General features: G+C 42.0%; 1 protein-coding gene across 2 annotated transcripts in view; it reads right to left on the reverse strand.

The window, feature by feature from the left end:
- Positions 1-9,206: 9,206 nt before the first annotated feature.
- The window catches only part of aaas (achalasia, adrenocortical insufficiency, alacrimia), a 46,328-nt gene continuing 32,688 nt past the window's right edge, over positions 9,207-22,846 (reverse strand). For both annotated transcript variants that reach the window (XM_080733566.1, XM_080733565.1), the window contains exons 11-17: positions 15,796-15,856; positions 15,288-15,378; positions 14,486-14,567; positions 12,537-12,604; positions 12,243-12,309; positions 11,591-11,675; positions 9,207-9,933 (exon numbers count right to left, since the gene is read on the reverse strand). In XM_080733566.1, coding sequence (XP_080589692.1) covers positions 9,751-9,933; positions 11,591-11,675; positions 12,243-12,309; positions 12,537-12,604; positions 14,486-14,567; positions 15,288-15,378; positions 15,796-15,856 — 637 coding nt within the window. In that variant the 3' untranslated portion in view covers positions 9,207-9,750. The remainder of the gene's footprint in view (positions 9,934-11,590; positions 11,676-12,242; positions 12,310-12,536; positions 12,605-14,485; positions 14,568-15,287; positions 15,379-15,795; positions 15,857-22,846) is intronic.

Here is a 22,846-nt window from a genome sequence, read left to right on the forward strand (position 1 = left end):
TAAATTGCAGCACGTCACATGCGAGATCAAAGACATTCCACGATAGCTGTAGTTTCATCTTGGCTAGATGAATAGCCATGCGTTCGGTCAGAAACGTAATAACATGTATATATGTTCCATAGCTTATGCAAAGCAGGACGACACTATAGATAATAAGATGTGAACAGTGATTTAAAGCAAGTAACTAAGTACTCATAGGCACCGGAGGGGGGGGGGGGGGGTCCCCAGCCAAATATATATACATATATATCTTTTTCATTTTCAGTTGCTGTTGTGGCTCTCAGTTCCCACCTGATGTCATGTGGGAGTCCAGAATGCTCCAGACCGTACTGAATAACTGCTAGCTTACATAAAGTCTTCAGGCTGGGATTCAAGTCTAGGATGTACAGTTGATCGTTACGTGTCAAGTAATCTTTGTACACCCCAAGGAGGATGATGCGATCTCCCACCATGCAACAGCACATACAATGCATTTGACCCGGCGGTTCTTTCCCCATGGGCTCAACCTTTGTCCAAGATAAGGTCTCTTTGTTGAATTTCCACAGATCATTGAAGGTCTGGTCACCGTTGGGATCATCAAATATGTAGGCCTACAGCTCTTTATTGTAGCTAAAGGCTGGAAGACCGTTGCGTCCTTGTGGATGTGGCTGTGCAGGAGGTGTGTTCAGCCAGCAGTTGGTCTCTGTGTCAAACACTCTGATGGTGTTGTGGTCCCTCTGGTCCCATCGGCCACCAAATACAAACATCTTTGTCCCGATGATGGTGGCAGAGTGATATGATGAAGCAGGTGCTGTGGTGCCTCTGGTGTTAATTAAAGACCAGACCATCGTGGTGGTGTCCAACTTGTAGATGTCATTAGTGAGTCTAGTCTGGTTCCATCCTCCATGTATAAACATGACCTTCCCCAAAACACAGGCTGAGTGTTTGTACCTCCCCTCTGGGACAGTCCCTGAAACCCTGGGTTTGAACCCTCCGTGGGTGTCAACATCAAACGCAAAAAGGACGTTGCAGCACTTCCTTTCTTTGTAGTTAAACCCTCCCCAGAAGTAGATGGTGTCTTCTACCAGCACAGCTGTGTGGTGATGTGAGGGAACCTCTCTTCCAATTGGCACCGAAGGCAAGCTCCTCCAGCGCAAGGACACTGTGTTGAAGACATGCACAGCAAACTGAGGCATGTAGTTAAAGGCGTACACCTTGTGCCCCACCGCAACAGCAGAATGAGCGTATGTCGTTGGCCGGTTTTGATCCGGACACGGCACCCAGCGGAACATTTCTCCCTGCGTAGTTTAAGCTTTGCTCTGTCAAAGTAGTGTCCTTGATGTGTGTGTGCTACCACTTATATCGGTTCAGTGGCACAAATGTTTCACAGGGTTTTACAAATCCAAAAAGCAGATGAGTTTGGGGTTTGGCCAATTAAGGAAGCCGATGACTGTTGATAGGGAAATGACTCCACCAGATAAATCACAGTTCTGCTAGTCCTCTGTCAGACTGATCTTCTGAAGTATTTGATGACATAAATTATAGGACATGGTTGTGATGACGACATTGTGATGTCACTGCGTGATGATGTCATTACGTAGATTACCCAATGACTCGAGGTCGTCTGGAATGACGTCAACAGAAAGTCTGCACTTGGTTAAACACATTAACACCAACATGTTAACCTGAATGACGTCACAATGTGATGTTGTTGTGAGCTTTTAGATTGGCTATTTTCACTATTTTCCCCGCAAAGCTTGGCATTGACCATATTCACACTGTGGCCATCTTGGATTGCATCACCACAAGGGGTGGCAATACATCTGAGCCTGCATTACAGACCATTGTAAACAACAATTTATTTTGACCAAATTGACAAATGGGCAGATGACAACTTCAACATCGATCCCCAAAAGGATTCAAAAGAAGGGCTACAATAACTGAATTGAAGCCCACCCACCACGATATTCAAGTTAAGTTACTAGGTTGCAACGTTACAGTGTACAAAGACATGCTATCTGTGCAGTGCTTGCTCCGCCATCATTACGACCATAGGTTGGTTGTAGGGGTGTAACGATACATTTTAATAGCAATTCGATACATATCACGATACATGGTTGACGATACGATACATGGACGATATTTGTTCATTCATGGTGATACGATACGATTCGATTCAATGATTTAAAATCGATATAGTAACTATTTAGCAAAGAAATTAAATCTGTGTGAAAGGTGTGGATGGTGCAGGTTTTTAAGGGAAACATGTATTATTATGGATATAAATAAGTAAACACTGTGATTATCTGCCAAATACATGGACATTGTATATTGACAAACCAGCACCTTGACATGAACACAGAGATTATACACATTTATCGATAGACCAGTGTAGCTATATGGAAAGGAAAAGTAATTAAACCCCTCCTTTTAATTTTTTCTTCTTAAAAATGCTAAATACAATGCACAAGTAGGTAGTATCGATACAATCGATTCTTTGCACTGCCGATACGATACGATACAAAATAAAACGATACGATTCGATTTTAGCTGTTTTCATTTCGATATACTTCGATTTTTTAAGTTAAAAACGATATTTCGATACAGTTACTAGATCGTTACACCCCTAGTTGGTTGAAAGTTTACTATGAGAAACGTCACAGCTTGCCCACGTGTAGTGTACACATTTTTACAGTCTATGGGTTTGCCGCTCTGACATCTTGCTCTGATGTCACAGTGATGTCCGGCACATCTTGTCCACATATCCGTGTATCTCTGAAGGTCACGCCTGACACTGTGGTTCCCTTGACACATCACTGTGACATCACAGTTGATATCACAGGTGACATCACCTATGTATGTATATATGTATACTGTATATAGGGCCTATATATACACACACACACACACACACACACACACACACACACACACACACACACACACACACACACACACACACACACACACACACACACACACACACACACACACACACACACACACACACACACAGTTTGGATCGCTTAACACTGCTCAAAAACAAAACATAGAAACACTGTCTACATCAAAGAGAAGATCAGAGATCACTGAGTTGTGTGGAGACTGAGAGGGGAGGTGTAAAGTGACATCTAGAGGCAGAATGTTGCCCTTACAGGTGTAGTACTTTTAATTCTTGTGGCATTCTGAAGTCAGTGGGTCTCAGGGACCCTCAGGGACCGCCACGGGTCTCCAACTCTGACAGTCAGTGTTCAAATGGAACCAAACATTTGGTTCCATTTGAATGAGTTACGGGGGAACTTGAAACGAAAACATTCAAGAACACACTGCTTGTTTTTTTAAGCATATCTGTCCATGCCTTTAATAGCACATTACTAAAGTACATATCTGTCCATACCTTTAATAGCACATTACTAAAGTACATTTCACAGCCTTTAAGTCACCCTTTGTCAAATCCCGCCCCATTTTGGTCTTGTTACTAAGTGGTACAAAACAGCCAGCCAATATTTTTCATAGCCTCATTATTGCTATTTAAAGTAACAAAAGAAAAACATCTATGTGATATTAATAAAAAGGGAACACAAAAGTACAATAGTTACATTGCAAAACAGGGGTTTTCTCCCGAAAATATATGTTAATTAGTTTAATCCCAGTGGGACAGAAAAACCAGGGCAGATTGTTTTTATATTGGAAATGAATGGGGAAAAAAGATTTTTCATAGCCTCATTATTGCTATTTAATGTACCAAATGAAAAACAATACGTGATATAAATAAAAAGGGAACAAAAAACGTACAGTAGTTACATTGCAAAACAGGAGTTATCCCCTGAAAATAAATGTTTTAATTGGTTTAATCCTCTGGAACAAGCAGACAACCGAGAGATAGAGAGGAAGCGCAGTGCATCTTGGGTAGGAAGTTGTGGAATTATAATCTGGCTGTCAACATAACATGTATTTTAATTGTAATTCTGCCCATTTAAAATATATTACCCAATCGCATCTCTTAGTTACATCGATATCGTTCATGTGAACTAGTTTGTTGAAGCTTATTCATTATAATTATCGATATGACTATGACCGCGCAGCGCCGTACTGCACGCTGGCCGTGCTCCACATCACCGCACCGCGGTGAAAGAACGAAAGGACTTAATCCCACTGCACAACTCCACCCCCGGCAGCAAAAGTGAATGATTTTTTCTGGTTGGCCAGTCAGGGAGTCTCAGGGACCAATCAGAAGGCTGACAAACGGTGAATTCCAGAAACAGTCACTGACCTTGGTCTGGTATGTACATGATGGCTCCTATGGTCCGGTCCGGAGTACTGTAGGTTGGGAGGGCCTGGAGTGAAAGAAAGAAAGAAAGAAAGAAAGAAAGAAAGAAAGAAAGAAAGAAAGAAAGAAAGAAAGAAAGAAAGAAAGAAAGATGAAGTGACTTAACACTCATATAATGTACCCTTTAACAACTGACTACCTTCTAAAGCAGACACAACACAACACATACAGCCTATAGTAAATGTACTGTATACAGCACTATCACAACACACTCATCATGTCCTTTCTTTAATTGTTTTAAACTTATGCACACCATGATGCACACACACTTCACCTGTTAATCAGGTTGTAAAGGCCCATTCCCACTGGGCCAGATAAACAGATACAAAACTATCTTTCTCCATTCAAGTGGATGTTAAGATACTGATAACAAAAACAAAAAAAGATATCTGTCACAGATATTTTTTTATCTGTATTTTACCATCCACTTGAATGGAGAAATATATTTTTGTATCTGTTTATCTGGCCCAGTGGGAATGGGCCTTAAAGGAGTAGTTCACCCCCAAAATGACTTTTTTTCTATTGATTACTCACGCCATGGAGACTTGAGTTCAATAATATTTCTTTGTATTTGTTGCATTCCTAAGACACAAATGTCATCACAATAAATGTACCCCCATTGATTCCGGGTGGGGACCCAAATGCATCTCATCTGGAATCAAACGGAGTACATTTACTAAAAGCAAAATTTTGTCTTAGGAGTGCGAAAAATACAAAGAAATATTATTGAACTCAAGTCTCCATGGCGTGAGTAATCAATAGAAAAAAAGTAATTTGGGAGGTGAACTACTCCTTTAAGACTTGCTCCGATATCAAGTTACCAATGATGGTTTAATTTACTGACACATTATTAACACCAAGCAGTGTTAAATACCTACATATTATATTCATTAATAGTTTCTCGTTAACCACGTGAACCTGTTGTAGAGAAAACATTCGGTGAAAATAGTCGATCTACAAGCCCGCAACCTGATGCGTGTATATGAGCTTGTAGATCTTCTGTGTAGGGTTTCAGTGGTTGATGAGAGACTGGTCTGTTGAGCTGCTGTTACTGCAGCTTCCACCAGATGGCAGCAGAGTCTTTCTTATGACAATGTATATTCACAAATTATGAAAGCTTTTAGAGTGGCTGTTTGAAATAATACATCTTGAACAATTATTGTAAATACAAAAGGCTGGTCAATTTAAACATTGTAGTCTATGAATTTGGGGTCTTTGACATGACAATATTAGAGAACTCAGGCTGCTCCACTGAAGCGGTGGTCCTCAACCTTTTCAGTCCATGACCCCTAAATTAATCATATATTAACTGGGGACCTGCAATTAACTGGGGACCTGCAATTTCACAATTGCAGCCTCTAATATTTGACAATTTGGCTAATGTTTAATTTGTCATTTTAGAGGTATTAAAACGACCTTAAATTGTCACTTTAGAAATGTGCAGATACCCTCTATACACTTAAAGTTTATGTTGGTTTGTTTACTGTTGAGTGAGAAAACAATGTTCCACATTAAGCCAATCATCTGGGGACCCCCCAAAATAATTTGGGGATCCCCAAATTAAATCACCTTAATGGGCTGTTAATAAGAAAATATATAGGTCTACACATAATGTGACCTTTTGTATGTTTTCATATCACACACACTCTCTCTCACACACACACACACACACACACACACACACACACACACAGTTCTTTAGCCCTGAATGTTGCGTCACAACCAATCTTCTTATTGGGCTACATTACAACATATTCACATCACATTTCACGTTGCTAAATATTGTATCCTGACTTATTATTATTTTTGCTTTACCGTCATTTCTGGTAGTAGTAGGCTATAAATAAAACATTTTATAAGGTGATATACAAGTTAAATTACATACAATTCAACTATATTCCTGTCAGTAGCCTCATGCTAGCTAACTCACCACAGTAAGACACTGAAGGAAACACCATGCAGTTTGTTGTGAAGAGAATTAACTTGTCACACATAATGTGGTAACATACTGTAGTAGCTTATTGTTTATAGTCAGACACTCACAACTCTACTGTAGTCCATGTTGTGTTATAATATTTATAAGTGGTTTATTTCACTGTTTCAATGACAAATGTAGTCTGAAGCAAACACCGTCAATTCACTGTCTGTAGCAGGTGTGTGTGGATGGGGGGAGGGGGGGCTGAGGATTTAAAGAGCCCGCCTGCTGCGATTCTCATGAAACACAATGAATGTCAAGTGTTTAATGCTTTCCAATAATTAGATGGAGGAGGAGTGGAGTTATGACAGCTGGTGTTGCTGTGCTCACTGTGTGTTTGAGCTGGACACTAGTGTTTTTTAGGTTATCATCTAGGGCAGGGCTCTTCAATGTTTTCAGGCCAAGGACCCCTTAGTTGAGAGAGAGGTGAAGCAGGGACCCCCGCCCACTACCATAATGTATTAAAATTGTGTTGCAGATTAAAAATGTTCATAGATTTCTTAGACAGCTTAGACTTCATCATCATGTTGGAGTGATGTGTCTTTTCAGACATTTAACAACTTGAACCGTCAAATGCTTTAGTCTGCTCTTCTTTTTCCCTCTACAAACCTCTTTGCTATTTTTGGCTAATGTTCCACTCAGAATAGGGACGCTAGGGTTCACATGGTTAATGTAAAAAACATGATCCTATCACACAAAGATTTGTAACTCTGATGACCCCCTAGGGGTCCCGGACCCCCTGTTGAAAACACAACGAATATCCAGTGTTTCATGCTTTCCAATAATTAGATACAGGGGGAGTGGAACTGACAGGAGTTGCTGTCATAAAGCCACTCCCAGGTAAACACACTGTTTGAGCTGGACACTATAGTGCTTTTTAGGTTATCATCTTCTAGGGACTTAACTTGTTGTTCTGGGGGCATTCTGTCAATGCTGTTCTCATGCAGAGCAGCATGAACGATATGCATAGATAATGTTAAAGATGAAAACAACCAATATCCAGTGTTTAATGTTTTTTTTTCCAAATTATTGCAACCGTCAGGTCGCAGTTAGTCCAGTTAGGCTGTCAGTCCGTCACTCATGTCACATCACACTTTTGCCCTACTCATATCTCTGCGACTGTTGGCCATATCAATGCCAAACTTTGCACACACACTCCTTGGATGGCGAATCACAATTTCTCATTTCTCACATGGCCCTCTTCTAGCGCCACCATCAGGCCTAGTTTTGCAAAGCGGTACACAGTATCTCTACAGTTATGTCATCAACATGGATCTGTCCCATTTCCCATATTCCCTCCTGATTGGCTACCATTGCCTGCTAAAGTTTGTGTATGAGACCTGACGGTTGCTTATCTCCTGATTAGGGAGTCTTACTGGTCAGATAGAGGGAGAGTGGAAATGTGGAATTATGACAGTTGGTGCTGCTGTCATAAAGAACTGTAATTTTATAGAGGACCACAAAGTATGTTTCTGAACGTGCCAAGTATCGCAAGACTGGACACAGTTTCCTGTCTGAACGAAACGATACCCACTGCAGGGCTGTGGGTTGAGGAATGTGTAAACACAAAGGGAGAGGGCATTATTATGCAGCCAATAGACGGAGAGACCTGATCTAATGCGCTTCCTTGCTGCATGCGGTTGACATTAAATACGTAATGTTACAATTTATTTCACCCCTGCCAATCGCAACAGAATTGTGAGAATGTGGCCTCAGGTCCCTCTCTAGTGGCTCCCTGTAGCTTTACAAAAACACATGGAAATCAACAATGTTTACTTTTACTTTGTCAAATCTCATGCTCCAATATAGTAAAAATGTGTAGAATGGGCTCAATAAGAATTACAAATGCTGCTGGATTATCTGAAGTTATCAAACAAAAAGCACCAAATTGCACATATCCTGTTGCGGGGAATATTATGACACAAACATTTAATGAATGCTCATTTACATTAATTGTATTAAAGTTGATAAGCCAATATACACTTAATAGCCCATATTGCTTCATTATAAGGCTTAAACATGTTTTGCGGCTCCAGACAGATTTATTCATTTTTTGGTCCAAAATGGCTGTTTTGACATTAAACCAATGGTGAAAAAGTCCATTTAATCCAGCACTGTCTCTACCAACACAACTCCACTGTTTACAGGAAAAGAAAAGGCAAGAAGACTGCATTTATGTTCAATGTTTTATAAAGAATTAGACAATCAACGTTGGTCTGGTCCAAGTGCATATCAAAAGACAACATATCTGTCACAGAAAAAGATGAGTGTATGATCTGTACGCACTGTGGTGAAGCTTACCGACAAACTGAGAAGCACTTTTTCTTTTTTACATCTTCTGAAAATAGTCGATCTACAAGCTACACAATGTGTCGCAATGCATGCAAATTGATTATTTGATCTCCTTGTCGCTCTGTTCAGGCAGGTGACAGGGGCTGTTAGATCTATTCTAGTTGTCTACAGGCCAGGCTGTACTGAGGACTGTCAGATCTATTCTAGTCCACAGGCCAGGCTGTACTGAGAGGACTGTCAGATCTATTCTAGTCCACAGGCCAGGCTGTACTGTGGGGACATAGTCAGGGGAAATTATCAGAATACCTGTCAAATCTGGGAATAAATTCCTTACCAAACAATTTCTTCACCAATGTGTTGGTAAAGGTGTCTAGTAACATATCTAACAACGATTGAAATTAAACATTCCTAGGAGAATCTCTGGGTCTCATTCACTTACTATACACTGTACTATAAGGGGAAAAAAATTACTCACATAAAATATGCTTTAAGTGGGATGTGAGGGGTCTAACTAGGTGTTTTTAATTATTCTGAATCCATTGCAAGCATTTGTTTTGCACGAAAAACATTCATTGGGCTAAAAATGTACCCCCATACCACTGTGAAAAGTGATGACTCATCACTAAACAGTCGTTTTTTTAAGTTTTTTTTTTTTTGCCCAATGAATGTTTTTCGTGCAAAACAAATGCTTGCAATGGATTCAGAATAATTAAAAACACCTAGTTAGACCCCTCACATCCCACTTAAAGCATATTTTTTGGGAGTAATTCTTTCCCTTATAGTATAGTGTGTATAGTAAGTGAATGAGACCCAGAATTACCCTAGCTGTCAAAGATTTTGCTAGGGATGTTGAATTTCAATCGTTGTTAGATATGTTACTGGACACCTTTACGAACTCATTGGTGAAGAAATCGTTTGGTAATGAATTTATTCCCAGGTTTTGTTAATATTCCCTGACTAACATGAGGACTGTTAGATCTATTCCAGCCCACAGGCCAGGCTGTACTGTGGGGATGTGAGGGCTGTCAGATCTATTCCAGCCCACAGGCCAGGCTGTACTGAGAGGGCTGTCAGATCTATTCCAGCCCGCAGGCCAGGCTGTACTGAGAGGGCTGTCAGATCTATTCCAGGCCACAGGCCAGGCTGTACTGTGGGGATGTGAGGACTGTGAGATCTATTCCAGGCCACAGGCCAGGCTGTACTGGGGGGAGGCCAGCAGGGTGGAGTACAGGGTGTGCTCCAGGTCGGCGGGGCCCTCCTGGGGAGGCAGCGACGGGCTGTCGTTGAGGCCCACGTGGGGGACCCCCGCGCTCAGGAAGTAGAAAGGCATGTGGGTGATCCTTCCACTGGACCAACACTAGGGGGAGACAACACAAAGGGAGACAGAAAAAGAGGGAGAGAGGGAGAGAAAGACTTCATTTCAGTTGCATACATGGATTAAAGCAAAAATAACATCTCACAAAATGATTGTATATAAGTCTGATTTGTGATTTGTGAAACAGTGTTAAAGGACCTAAATGAGGTCCTTTAACTCTAAATGATTTAAAGGAGCCCCACCCACACTAAAGCTGATTCCTAAATAATTAACACAATATGTAAACTAATGTTGATTAGTGATATGGTTCCTGCTGTCCTACATACTGACCACCAGGTGAAGAAGTCTCAGATTGAGGCTTTATAACCTTTGCTTTTCTGGAACATCTGAGACCATCAGGGTTTTATGGAAGATGCTTCTGAACAATATGAAAAATGCACTCTTTTTCATGTTGAAAACGTGTCATTATTGTGAAGCGATGGATCGTGAAGTATTAGCCTTAACCCATGTAAACCCGAGGCCCATTCTAAAAACGGTACAAATCTCCTAGCCGGTACAAAACCGTCTCTGCGAGAGTAAAAAAGTATTTTTGTTTACTGGGTGCAGATTCTGGTAAAGGAAAAAAGGGAATATCCATACTCTCTGAAGTAGTTTCTTTCTTGTAGTTTTATTTATTCATTTGAGCATAACAGCAGTCTCACGAGTGTAGACAGACCGGTTTCGGCCTGCGGCCTTCCTCAGCGTCTCAAGCCATGTTTCCATAAACGTATTCAAATAAGGGAAGTGAATTATCAGAAATGCGTATCAAGACAAAGCGAATTTAGCCCGTTTCTATTAAAAAAGGTGAAATGCGATTCTTGGGAGATCCTGCCTGGGTCCGTCTGACCGACGTGCTGTAAATACTTCCCGCGGGCTTGCACACAATGCACAGAGCTGGGATGGGGCTGAATTTTTCAGACCGAGAGACGTGAGCACTGCTGTGACTCGCTGCACACGCATCCCGACCCAGAGCCGGTCGCGACGCATTGGCGCGGAGAAAGTCGGCCGGCCGCCAGGTTGAGTCCTCCGGGCAGACTGCAGCGTCGCAGATGCAAGCTGCTGTGAGCTTGTACGACCACTTTTGGCACGCGCAACACGGTGTGATGACGAAGGGTCACTCTGTGTGTAACAACCGGTTTGTATTGTGGGCTAACGCTATACAATGGACGTTAATAAGTGGCAGGGGAAAGTGTTAGGAGGACGATATGGACCAGAACGTCATCATTTATTCGCATTTATTGTCTGAGCCGTTTCCATTCACAAATGCGCATTTAGTTTATTCGATAAAGCCTCAAAATCCACCTCCTCCAAGCGGATCTTTTTTTTTCGGATAATGAAAGTTTATTCGCATTTTGAAGTGTTTCCATAAAAACATTTTGCGAACACGCCTTAAATGCGCATTAAGAAGCTTTATGGAAACACCACTTCATTCAAAACTCATGTTTTGCATGTCCCCCCACCCCCACCCCATCTCCCTCTCAGTGTCTTTTAAAAATAAACAGTTTAGACTAAGTTTAGTTTGTTGTTGACATCTGGTGTTTAGCCTAGCTGGAAGAAGTAATTACCGTACATGTATTTTCTGTATGTTAAGTTCGTCATATAAAAGCAGCAAACATCTAAAACAAAACAGAACTATACATGCAGTATGAAAAACACTGACCACAGTGAGCAGGGCTCCATGCTGGAAGTTAGGATGGAACTGCATCAGCCTGGGCTCCGTTCCTGCTTCTCCCTGGACAAACCCACTGAGAGAAACATTATTAATATTATCATCATATAACTCATACATGGTACACAACATTATTAATATTATTATTATAATATTCACCCTGAACAAACCCACTGAGAGAAACATTATTATATTATTATTATCATCACCACCACCTGGACAAACCCACTGAGAGAACATAATTACCAGTAAGACTCCCTAATCGGGAGATAAGCGACCGTCAGGTCGCAGCGTGATTTTAGGGCAAAAGGTGTAGGCGCAGTGTCCAAAAATGTATTTTGCAAGAATCAGCCTCATGGTGGCGCTAGAAGAGGGCCATGTGAGAAATTGTGGTTTGGCAGTCAAGGAGTGTGTGTGCAAAGTTTGGCATGGATAGGGGCACCAGTGGCGGAGATATGAGTAGGGGAAAAGTGTGGCGTGACGTGACAGACTGACAGACGGACTGACTGACTGACTGACAGCCAGCCGGTGGAGGTTTTGATAGTAACTGCTTTCTGACGGTCGCAATTATTATTAATATTACTATTATCATCATCTAACTGTTCATAGTGATTAAGTAAAGCAAACATGAACATCAACGTACCAGGGCAAGAGCTCAAAGATGGGGCTGACTCTGGTCTTAAACACTGCTATGGTGGCCTGGGGGTCGCCTGGAAACACAAAGACACATTTATACACTTTCACCTTGCTGAAAAAAAGAACAGATCTCCAAGCTAAACAAGGGGTTAAAAATGCACCCCAGCCAGGAGGGAAGGCAGAGAGCGTGAGATCATATAATTAGTGACCACAGATGAGATCATATAATTAGTGACCACAGATGAGATCATATAATTAGTGACCACAGATGGACACAGCAGGACATCATGATGAAGCTGACCTTTGAGAAGAACGGCCAGTCTTTCTCCTCGGGGGTCCCAGGCCAGACTCTGGACCTCTCCTCCCAACCTACCAACACATTAATAATAATATTTAGGGGGTCCCAGGCTCCTCCCAGCCTACCAACACATTAATGATAATATTTAGGGGGTCCCAGGCTCCTCCCAGCCTACCAACACATTAATGATAATATTTAGGGGGTCCCAGGCCAGGCTCTGGACCTCTCCACCCAGCCTACCAACACATTAATGATATTACTACATTAATAATAATATTTAGGGGGTACAAGATCAACACATCGACAGCCTGGTATTAACTCACCCACTGCCATATGACGAGTTTGACAAGTTTTAATTAATTCGATGAACTCTAAAACAATCCAAATTTGGTCGCTGCTCTGCGGTTCCGATTTCACCTTATATGAAAAGCGCGTCCGGTCTGGGACCGGAAACTGATCCATTTCCGGATCCGAGAGGGCGGGACTAAGTGTTCCTCAACGACCGCATCCCGGTTTCATTTGTTTACAGAGAAAACATGGACGCTTATAGCTCCGAGACGGCTACATGGATTTTGCTCAGTTTTTATTATTATTATTATTATGTTTTTTGTAATGGTGAATGCCGCGCTCACACGTGATACACGATCCGTGGACCAGCGTGCACAATTTACATGCACGCTCGCTACGTAAAAGGTAAGAAAACCTCGGCAGTGAAGCGGAAAAGATTCATGGAAGGTACCATGTGACCAGGATGTAAACCAAAGCTGGATGGAGAGGCAGAACATTGTCTTTTCTATCGAGGACAATTAAGGCTAATTTATACGTTGTTGTCGTATGCCCCTCTCTCTCTCTCTCAACTAAACATATAACAGTACATTTACTTAAGTGCAGTACTTAAGTACACTTTTGAGTTATTTGCACTTTACTTGAGTATTTCCAATTTCCAATAGTTTTACTTCTACTCCACTACATCTCGGATCCAAATATTGTACTTTTACTTCACTACATTTATTTGAAAACTTTAGTTACTTTGTAGATCTTAATTATTATTACAAAACATACCTTCAGCCCTGTATACATTTTGGCCATTTGAAAATAGCCGATCTACAAGCTCACAATGCATTGCGGTGCAACACATTGTGAGCTTGTAGATCAGCTATCTTCAAAAAGATGTGTATGCATTTGAACATTTGAAATGGGACTTTCTGCATAATGAGTACGTTTACTTTTGGTACTTTAAGTACATTTTGATACCAATACTTTTGTACTTTTACTTAAGTAAAAGTTTTGAATTCCGGACGTTTACTTGAAACAGTAATTCTACATTCCAGTATTGATACTATTACTTAAGTAAGAAATGTGAGAATCTTTTCCAACACTGACAGTATACAGCAGGTCTCTTCTACAGGGGGTCCGGGACCCCTAGGGGGTCCTCAGAGTTACTACATGGGGGGTCGCCAAATCTCTGTGTGATGGGATCATTATTTTAAATGAACAACTTGAACCCTCGCAAACCTATTCTGAGGAGAACTTTAGCCAAACATAGCTGATCTACAACTGCGAGGCGTTGAGAGCTTGTAGATCAGCTATTTTCAGCAAATAGGTTTGGTGTAGAGGTAAAAAAGAGCAGACCAAGTACAGAGTGAAAGGTCAAGTTTACTACGTATCGACAATTTACGTGGTTAAATGTCTGAAAAAACACATTAACACGAATCCAACATAGACTGATGACAGCGCTGTCAAACAAGTCTATGAATATATCTATGAAATCCATGAAAATCTACAACACAATTTTATACAGTATGTAGTGGGGGTCCCTGCTGTATCTCCCTCTCAACTAAGGGGTCCTTGGCCTGAAAACGTTGAAGACCCCTGGTATACTGTATGCAATGTATGTCCAGTATAAGCGAAAGCGTGTCCAGATGGCAGTGTAACCCAGATTCTATTCTTACACCAGGTCACCGTCTGGGCTGCTGAAGGTCGTCTCAGACAGGTCAGCCACCACCGTCGCTGCGTTTGACCCCGAGTGGCCCCCTGGTGGCAGAGTGTGGACAAGTCATTCATCAAGTTAACATTCCAAGAAGCCATACATACAGCGTCAAGTACGCTGGGGGAAAGAACTAAGGCACAACTTTCCAAAAAGTTTAAAAAGGTTTTAATGTAAAGGTTAGTTCATCTTTGAACAATTATACAATGACATGCATGCCCTGGCCGACGCTCATCAGCCAGCAGTGTAATGAATAAATCTATAAATCATATTTGGCCCCATGGCTTCCCCGGAGTCCACATTTTAAAGGGGAATTTCGGAGGAGTTCTCCTTTAAGAAGCACTCATCTAGAAGATGGTTGCTACACGGTGGACACCTCCTCATACTCTAACTTTTCGCAAGTGGGCTCTAAGCTTTTTGGATATAGTACGTTAGTATGTCTCTATATATGGTCGGGTATCGCAGAAAAGCTTAAAGATATGATTCAATATGTCATTTCATAGTGGCAATAGCCTGGCACAGGTATGCATTACTTTAAATTTCCACTGTTGGTCCGGGGAAAGAGGGGTGGGTGGCTTTTTTCCTTTTCTTTTTCATTGTTGTCCCTTGAGTTGTGTGTGTTTGTTGTTTGTATGTATCTTGTGATTTTTGTTTTATATACATAATTTTTTTATTTGTGATACATTTGTATTAACGTTCCTGTATTGATTCTGTATTCTATGAATAAAATAAAAAAGATTTGATAACAACAAAAAAGAAGCACTGACCAAGCATGTCAGTGAAGGTCAGGGCGTAGATGACCGTCTCTCCCTGGACGGTGAAGAGAAGACGACTCCCATCTGGACTCCAGCAGCCAGACTGAAACATTAAATACAATGTAAAAGTTACAAAACACAATGATCAGTTCAACAATGTTCCAGAGCTGTAGCCTTGTACCACAACATTAAGGATTGTTAGTGTTGACGCCTGACTTTAACCCTTTCCAAGCCACGGGGAGCCACTTAATATTAAAACCGTTTTATACCGGACATCTGAGCAAGGAGTCTCAGACGCGCCGTCTTTTACCGTACTGGGTCATTAAAAACGAAATAAATGATTTGTATCTGAAAATCGGCGTCTGAAGACCACGTGATATCTCGGTGAAGGTCTTGTAAAATGAATGCGGTTCAGATCATAATATAATAATATAAATATCACGGCTAATCTACCAACAACCATTCTATTTCGGCTGGCAAAGTGTTAAGGACAGTTATAAACATAGTGAAGTGTTGTCACCTGACATCGTCCCTTCAGACAAGGCCATCTGTCACACGTCCACATCCTGGTCTCCCACACCCTGAAACACACACACTAAGTTAACACACACACTGAAACACACACACTAAGTTAACACACACCCTGAAACACACACACTAAGTTAACACACACCCTGAAACACACACACTAAGTTAACACACACCCTGAAACACACACACTAAGTTAACACACACCCTGAAACACACACACTAAGTTAATACACACCCTGAAACACACACACTAAGTTAACACACACCCTGAAACACACACACTAAGTTAACACACACCCTGAAACACACACACTAAGTTAACACACACCCTGAAACACACACACTAAGTTAACACACACCCTGAAACACACACACTAAGTTAACACACACACTGAAACACACACACACTAAGTTAACACACACCCTGAAACACACACACTAAGTTAACACACACCCTGAAACACACACACTAAGTTAACACACACCCTGAAACACACACACTAAGTTAACACACACACTGAAACACACACACACTAAGTTAACACACACCCTGAAACACACACACACTAAGTTAACACACACCCTGAAACACACACACTAAGTTAACACACACCCTGAAACACACACACTAAGTTAACACACACCCTGAAACACACACACTAAGTTAACACACACCCTGAAACACACACACTAAGTTAACACACACCCTGAAACACACACACTAAGTTAATACACACCCTGAAACACACACACTAAGTTAACACACACCCTGAAACACACACACTAAGTTAATACACACCCTGAAACACACACACACACACACTAAGTTAACACACACACTGAAACACACACACACACACACACACACACTAAGTTAACACACACCCTGAAACACAAACACTAAGTTAACACACACCCTGAAACACACACACACACACTAAGTTAACACACACCCTGAAACACACACACTAAGTTAACACACACCCTGAAACACACACACACTAAGTTAACACACACCCTGAAACACACACACTAAGTTAACAAACACCCTGAAACACACACACTAAGTTAACACACACCCTGAAACACACACACACACACACTAAGTTAACACACACCCTGAAACACACACACTAAGTTAACACACACCCTGAAACACACACACACTAAGTTAACACACACCCTGAAACACACACACTAAGTTAACACACACCCTGAAACACACACACTAAGTTAACACACACCCTGAAACACACACACTAAGTTAACAAACACCCTGAAACACACACACTAAGTTAACACACACACTGAAACACACACACACACACACACACACTAAGTTAACACACACCCTGAAACACACACACTAAGTTAACACACACCCTGAAACACACACACTAAGTTAACACACACCCTGAAACACACACACACTAAGTTAACACACACCCTGAAACACACACACTAAGTTAACAAACACCCTGAAACACACACACTAAGTTAACACACACCCTGAAACACACACACTAAGTTAACACACACCCTGAAACACACACACACTAAGTTAACACACACCCTGAAACACACACACTAAGTTAACACACACCCTGAAACACACACACTAAGTTAACACACACACTAAGTTAATACACACCCTGAAACACACACACTAAGTTAACACACACACTGAAACACACACACACACACACACACACACACACACACACACACACACACTAAGTTAACACACACACACACACTGAAACACACACACACTAAGTTAACACACACCCTGAAACACACACACTAAGTTAATACACACCCTGAAACACACACACTAAGTTAACACAAACGAATCCATTCAATCCATTAGGAAACAGCGGGTGGATAATGAATCATTTAGTGTGGCACAGAGTCCTGCAACGGGCCGGGTATCCGTGAATAACCGACGGGGACCCGCGCTTGAAGGTGAAAACGTACGAAAAATAAACTATTAGACGTTCGCGTGGACGAGTCTTAAAGCGGGCTGTAATATTTGATGTCACCTCACAGTAGCCGCAGGACGCACACTACACACAACCACACACTACACACAACCACAGCACACTACACACAACCACACACTACACACAACCACAGCACACTACACACAACCACAGCATGCAAACAAAGAGGATGTTCTTCACTGCTGCGTGAATAGCGTTAGTAGATGTTCTCATATAGTCGAGTCACAGCCTGAGGTTCTGTGACCATCCTCTGGGAAGGATGGTTTGATGATTGATTTGACCTCTATGGACCCTTTATAAAAGATTTAGCCCCCAGGCCTCTCGCCAAAATCCCGGCATTTTTTTCTAGAGGGCCGAATTCAAAATGGCGCCCGGCGCCATCTCTAAAAATGAACTTTTGATCGAGATACCCTAGAATCATGTATGAAGACACTTTTCCATACAAATCAACCACGAGGATTCCAAATCTGACACCATTTTAATCATAGGACCTCATTTTGGCACAGAAATTCAACATGGCCGCCATCCATTAGAGTGAAAACATAACCTTTGAATATCAAAGCGTGTGTGTTTTTTCCCCCTTTGCATAATATGTTTGGGGGTAGACAAACAACATAGAAAGTGTGTGATAGAAAGCGCTACAAGGGGAGTGAGCTAGGAGATGTACTTGTCGCGGCAGGAGTCATTGCTGAGGGATCTGATGATTGCGCACTTAAAGGCAAGCATTATAAGAGGGGGCTGCGTTGCTTGAGGCTGATGTATGAGGCACTCATGAGTCAGCTGGCCAAGGAGAGGCTGATACCCAACTTGACAGAGGAGACAAGGGAGGATCTTGATATTCTGAGGAATACAAGTCTCTCCCAGGAAAGCCGTGCTGCTGCTCATGCAGCACTGGAGGTTGATGCTGATCTCAATAATCTCATCACCAACTTTTTCTCCCAAGTAGAGGTCAGTGACATGGCAGACTACTGGAGGGACTTCCTGTCCATGACAGATGCGCTAATGCAGAATGTGCATGCAGTCCATATCTGCAACTGGGAAGAGTATGTCAGCTCTCTGCGTGCTATGCAGCCGTGGATGGTAGCGACAACAATAAGTATGGGAGGTGGCTGCCTGACTTCTGGCGATGCTGACAGCTCTCCCTGCTGAACAGGTTGCCTTCCTTCGTACTAACTTCACTCAGTCCATCACAGGTAACCTCTATTCCAACATGGCCTGGGACTTGTGGATTGAATGTACAATGAACAAGGGCAGCAAAATGAAGTCAGGCTGGCTCTCCATCCTCAAGAATAAAAAGCAGCTGCTGGTGCACTCCAGAAATGTTAACAATGTGGCCCGCATAAGAGCGGCTCACAACACTCTTGCAACCCGAAAAGAAGCCAAGAGGAAGCACACGGAAAGTGGCCTGAAGCGGATGCGAGAAGATGAGCAGTGTGTGTAGAACCTGATTGCATGCATGGACAAGTTCCACTCATTCCCATTTAATCCGGCCTCACCCATACTTCGCACCCTACAGTCAGCCATGCCTGCCTCCGATGAGCTCATTGCAGACTTTAAATCAGCCCATTCTGCAGGAGAGGAGAAATTGAACATCTTCTTGCAGAACCGGGTGTTGAGTAAGAATAAATCCCTCCATGCACCTGTCAGTTTGAGCAAACGTTTGACATTTTCCAAGGATGCATGTGTAGAGAAGCCCAGCGAGGAACTCAAGGCAAGAGCTGCTGAAATGGAAAGAAGCGCTCTTAAAGCAGTGATCAACCTCGTTGAAGAGAGTCAACTTGTCAAGCTCCCCGAGTTGCTGGAACATTGTGTTGTTGAGGAATGTGTGGCCTTATTCAACCCCAATGGCACATACAGGAAGACACAGAAGAGCAAGCCCATCCAGAAATTCTCTCTCCAAACAATAGATATCAAAGAACTAGGGATGTGCCGAATACAAAATTCTTGGCCGAAACCGAATACCGAATAGTGGAAACATTCCGCCGAAAACCGAATACCGAATAGCCGAATATTATTAATATATATTATGCGCATAATGTATTTTTATTACCATTTTTGTACCATTTGTTGTAAAGCTACCTTATTATGGCAAACGTGATTATGTCAAAACCATACAAAACTATAATAATAATCACCATTATCAGGGCTCAAAATTAACTTTTTGATTACATGATTTGAACATGCCATATCACGTATGTCATTATCAGCCCTACATTTATCATTGAACTTATTCTTTATGCCCAAATGATTGTATAGTTTTTTTTAGCAGTTATAGAAATATTAGAACTTGATATCAAGGTGCCCACTCCTCCTTAGTGCCCACTCTTCCTACCGTCTGTCCCTCATCTATCCATCTAACTCCAGAGTCCAGACAGGACCCTACATCTCACATCTTTTTTACTAGCCATGTGCCTATAGCCCCCCCCCCACCCGCACGCACGCACGCACACACACACACACACACACACACACACACACACACACACACACACACACACACACACACACACACACACACACACACACACACACACACACACACACACACACACAGTGTGTCTCCATCTCTCTCTGGAAGGTTGAACATGAACTCAGCAGCCAAACCGAGACGCTCGCTGACAAACAGTAACACTCCGACAAGCTTCACACAACTAACACCAGTGACAGAGACATCCTTATGCATGGTTGTTGTTAGCCCTTAGCACTGATTATTGCAAGCTATGCTCTGTAGCAACAAAGACTTGACAAACAACAGCACTCTACTAACTGCTATCTTTGTCAATCAAAATCGCGGAGGCTCTGCTCCTGCTCAATGAACACTTTAACGAGCTTGACGGAGGCACGCTGCCTGGCACGGAGCTAAGCTTACACAACGAGCGACAGGTCGCAATGACATACACAGGCTACTAGGGATGGGTATCGTTAAGATTTTAGCGATTCCGATTCCGATTCCGGTTCTGCTTATCGATCCGGTTCCTTATCGATTCTCTTATCGATTCTCAGCCCCCTCGCCATGCAGGGGGCTGGTCAGAAATAGTGGCCAATGGTCTTTTCTACCTCCTCCACTCCTTATTCTCCTCCTGTCATTTTCTTCTTTTTCTAGTTTTTATTTATATTTTTCACCCAAAAAAGCTCAATCCAACGTCCCGTTTTTGCAGTGCTCAGAATGTGAAGGCACAACTTATTTTTTTTACAGTGTAGCCCTAATATGGATATAATATTGATGCCAGCTGATCATTCACTGAAAGGCCTAAAGTTAAAAATACATACTACTGTATATAGCCTATATTTGTAATTGCTGTGCCATTGCTGCTATGTCTGTGTCACTGTTAGAGCTGCATGATTATGGCAAAAACTTTATTTTAAAATTATGGCTACATATTGAGATAATTTATTTCAAATATTATTAAAAATATTATTATTGAATAAATATTGTTTTAAAACGATTGTCTTAAAAGCTAAAATAAATAAGGTTGCATTTGTTGTTTTCAAGGTGAGAAATTTACCTTATGTCACAGTAGTCTGACTCTAGTCTATTCCTTTCAAATATTTAAGGGCAAAATATTACCTCATGACACTGTTCCTGTTGTTTGGGTTGTAAAACCTCTGTAAGGGACTTAAAATGTTAAATAATACATTTCTGTTGCTTAATGTACTTTGTGAAACTATCGGAGGATACTATAACGACTTTTAACGGGCTTCACCTGGACATGCATTGATTAATCCAGCGTGCGGACAGACACACAACGACACCACGCAAAGTGAACTGACTTTTTTTTTTTTCAACAACAGAGAAACGGGAGGTGGTTTTCCTTTGAAACTGGCTAAAATAAAGGGACATTTAGGCTATAGGATGGCTTTTTCTGTACCTTGCAGCCTTGCAAGAGCTTTTGCAAAGCTGTTGCTTTCTGTTAAATGAAAGTGAAAGTAAACTCCTTCTGCATGGACCGTCTGGAGGCAGGAAAGCCTGGTGACACGATGCTTTTTTTTTTCTCTTCTTCTTTTTTGAGACGACATTGACAGACACAGGATTATGGAATATATCCGTACATTGCAAAGGTAACCAGCACCATCTGTATTATGTAGGCTGCCACTATAAAGTAGACTGCCTGCTACTTGTTATGTTTGCTTTAGTTAGTCACAGGACCAGAGCATCAGACAACATGTTGGCTGCTTCTAAACAAGGCAGCGCGTCGCGTGTGTGACGTGATGTCATCGCGCATATGCAGGAATCGATAGCAGAATCGTTAAGGACATTGGCTAACGATTCCATGGAACCGAACCACGGGCAACCGGTTCTCAACAAGAACCGGTTTTCGATACCCATCCCTACAGGCTACACTCGTTAGCCGGCAGCTGCGCAGACTAGTGAAGTGAAGTGAATGCGAGACGGAGTGAGTGAGTGAGTGAGGGAGGGGGGAGAGAGAGAGAATGTTTACTGATGCTGCGGCTGCTTTTTGAGAGATTATACTGGACCCCTGTTCTTCACACTATTCGGTGCTATACTATTCGGTTTTAAAAACTATACGGCCGAAAACCGAAAATGCATTTTTAGCCATTTTCGGCCGAAAATTTTCGGTGCCGAATATTCGGCCTCATCTCTACAAAGAACCCTATGTCGCTCTCATTGACATGGGCATGATCTGGAGGATGGCAACTCCATCAGCAGAAGATCGGCAGACACAAGAAGGCAGTCCATACAAGTGGTTGGACTATGTCCACAAGGTGTCATCCATCATCCTTGCCCGCCATTGTGATGCTCACCTGTGTGAATCTGTGTGAATGACCCATACGATGCAGCATACTCAACTAAAGATGATGAGTGAGACCTGCGTGTACAGGGTAACGCACTTGTACCCAACACGTACATGAAACTGAATAACCCCTTCCCCTCTGCCAAGGCATTCAAAACACTACTGTGTAGTGTCAGTAACAAGCGGTTACAAAAATTAATATGCAGCTACCTCACCGACCTGGCACAGAATGTGAATGCAGAGATTGTCTACTCTGTTGGCCCACATTGCATCCAACTTGTCA

Source organism: Nannobrachium achirus, assembly GCF_963921795.1.
Source record: "Nannobrachium achirus genome assembly, chromosome: 9".
NCBI lineage: Eukaryota > Metazoa > Chordata > Actinopteri > Myctophiformes > Myctophidae > Nannobrachium > Nannobrachium achirus.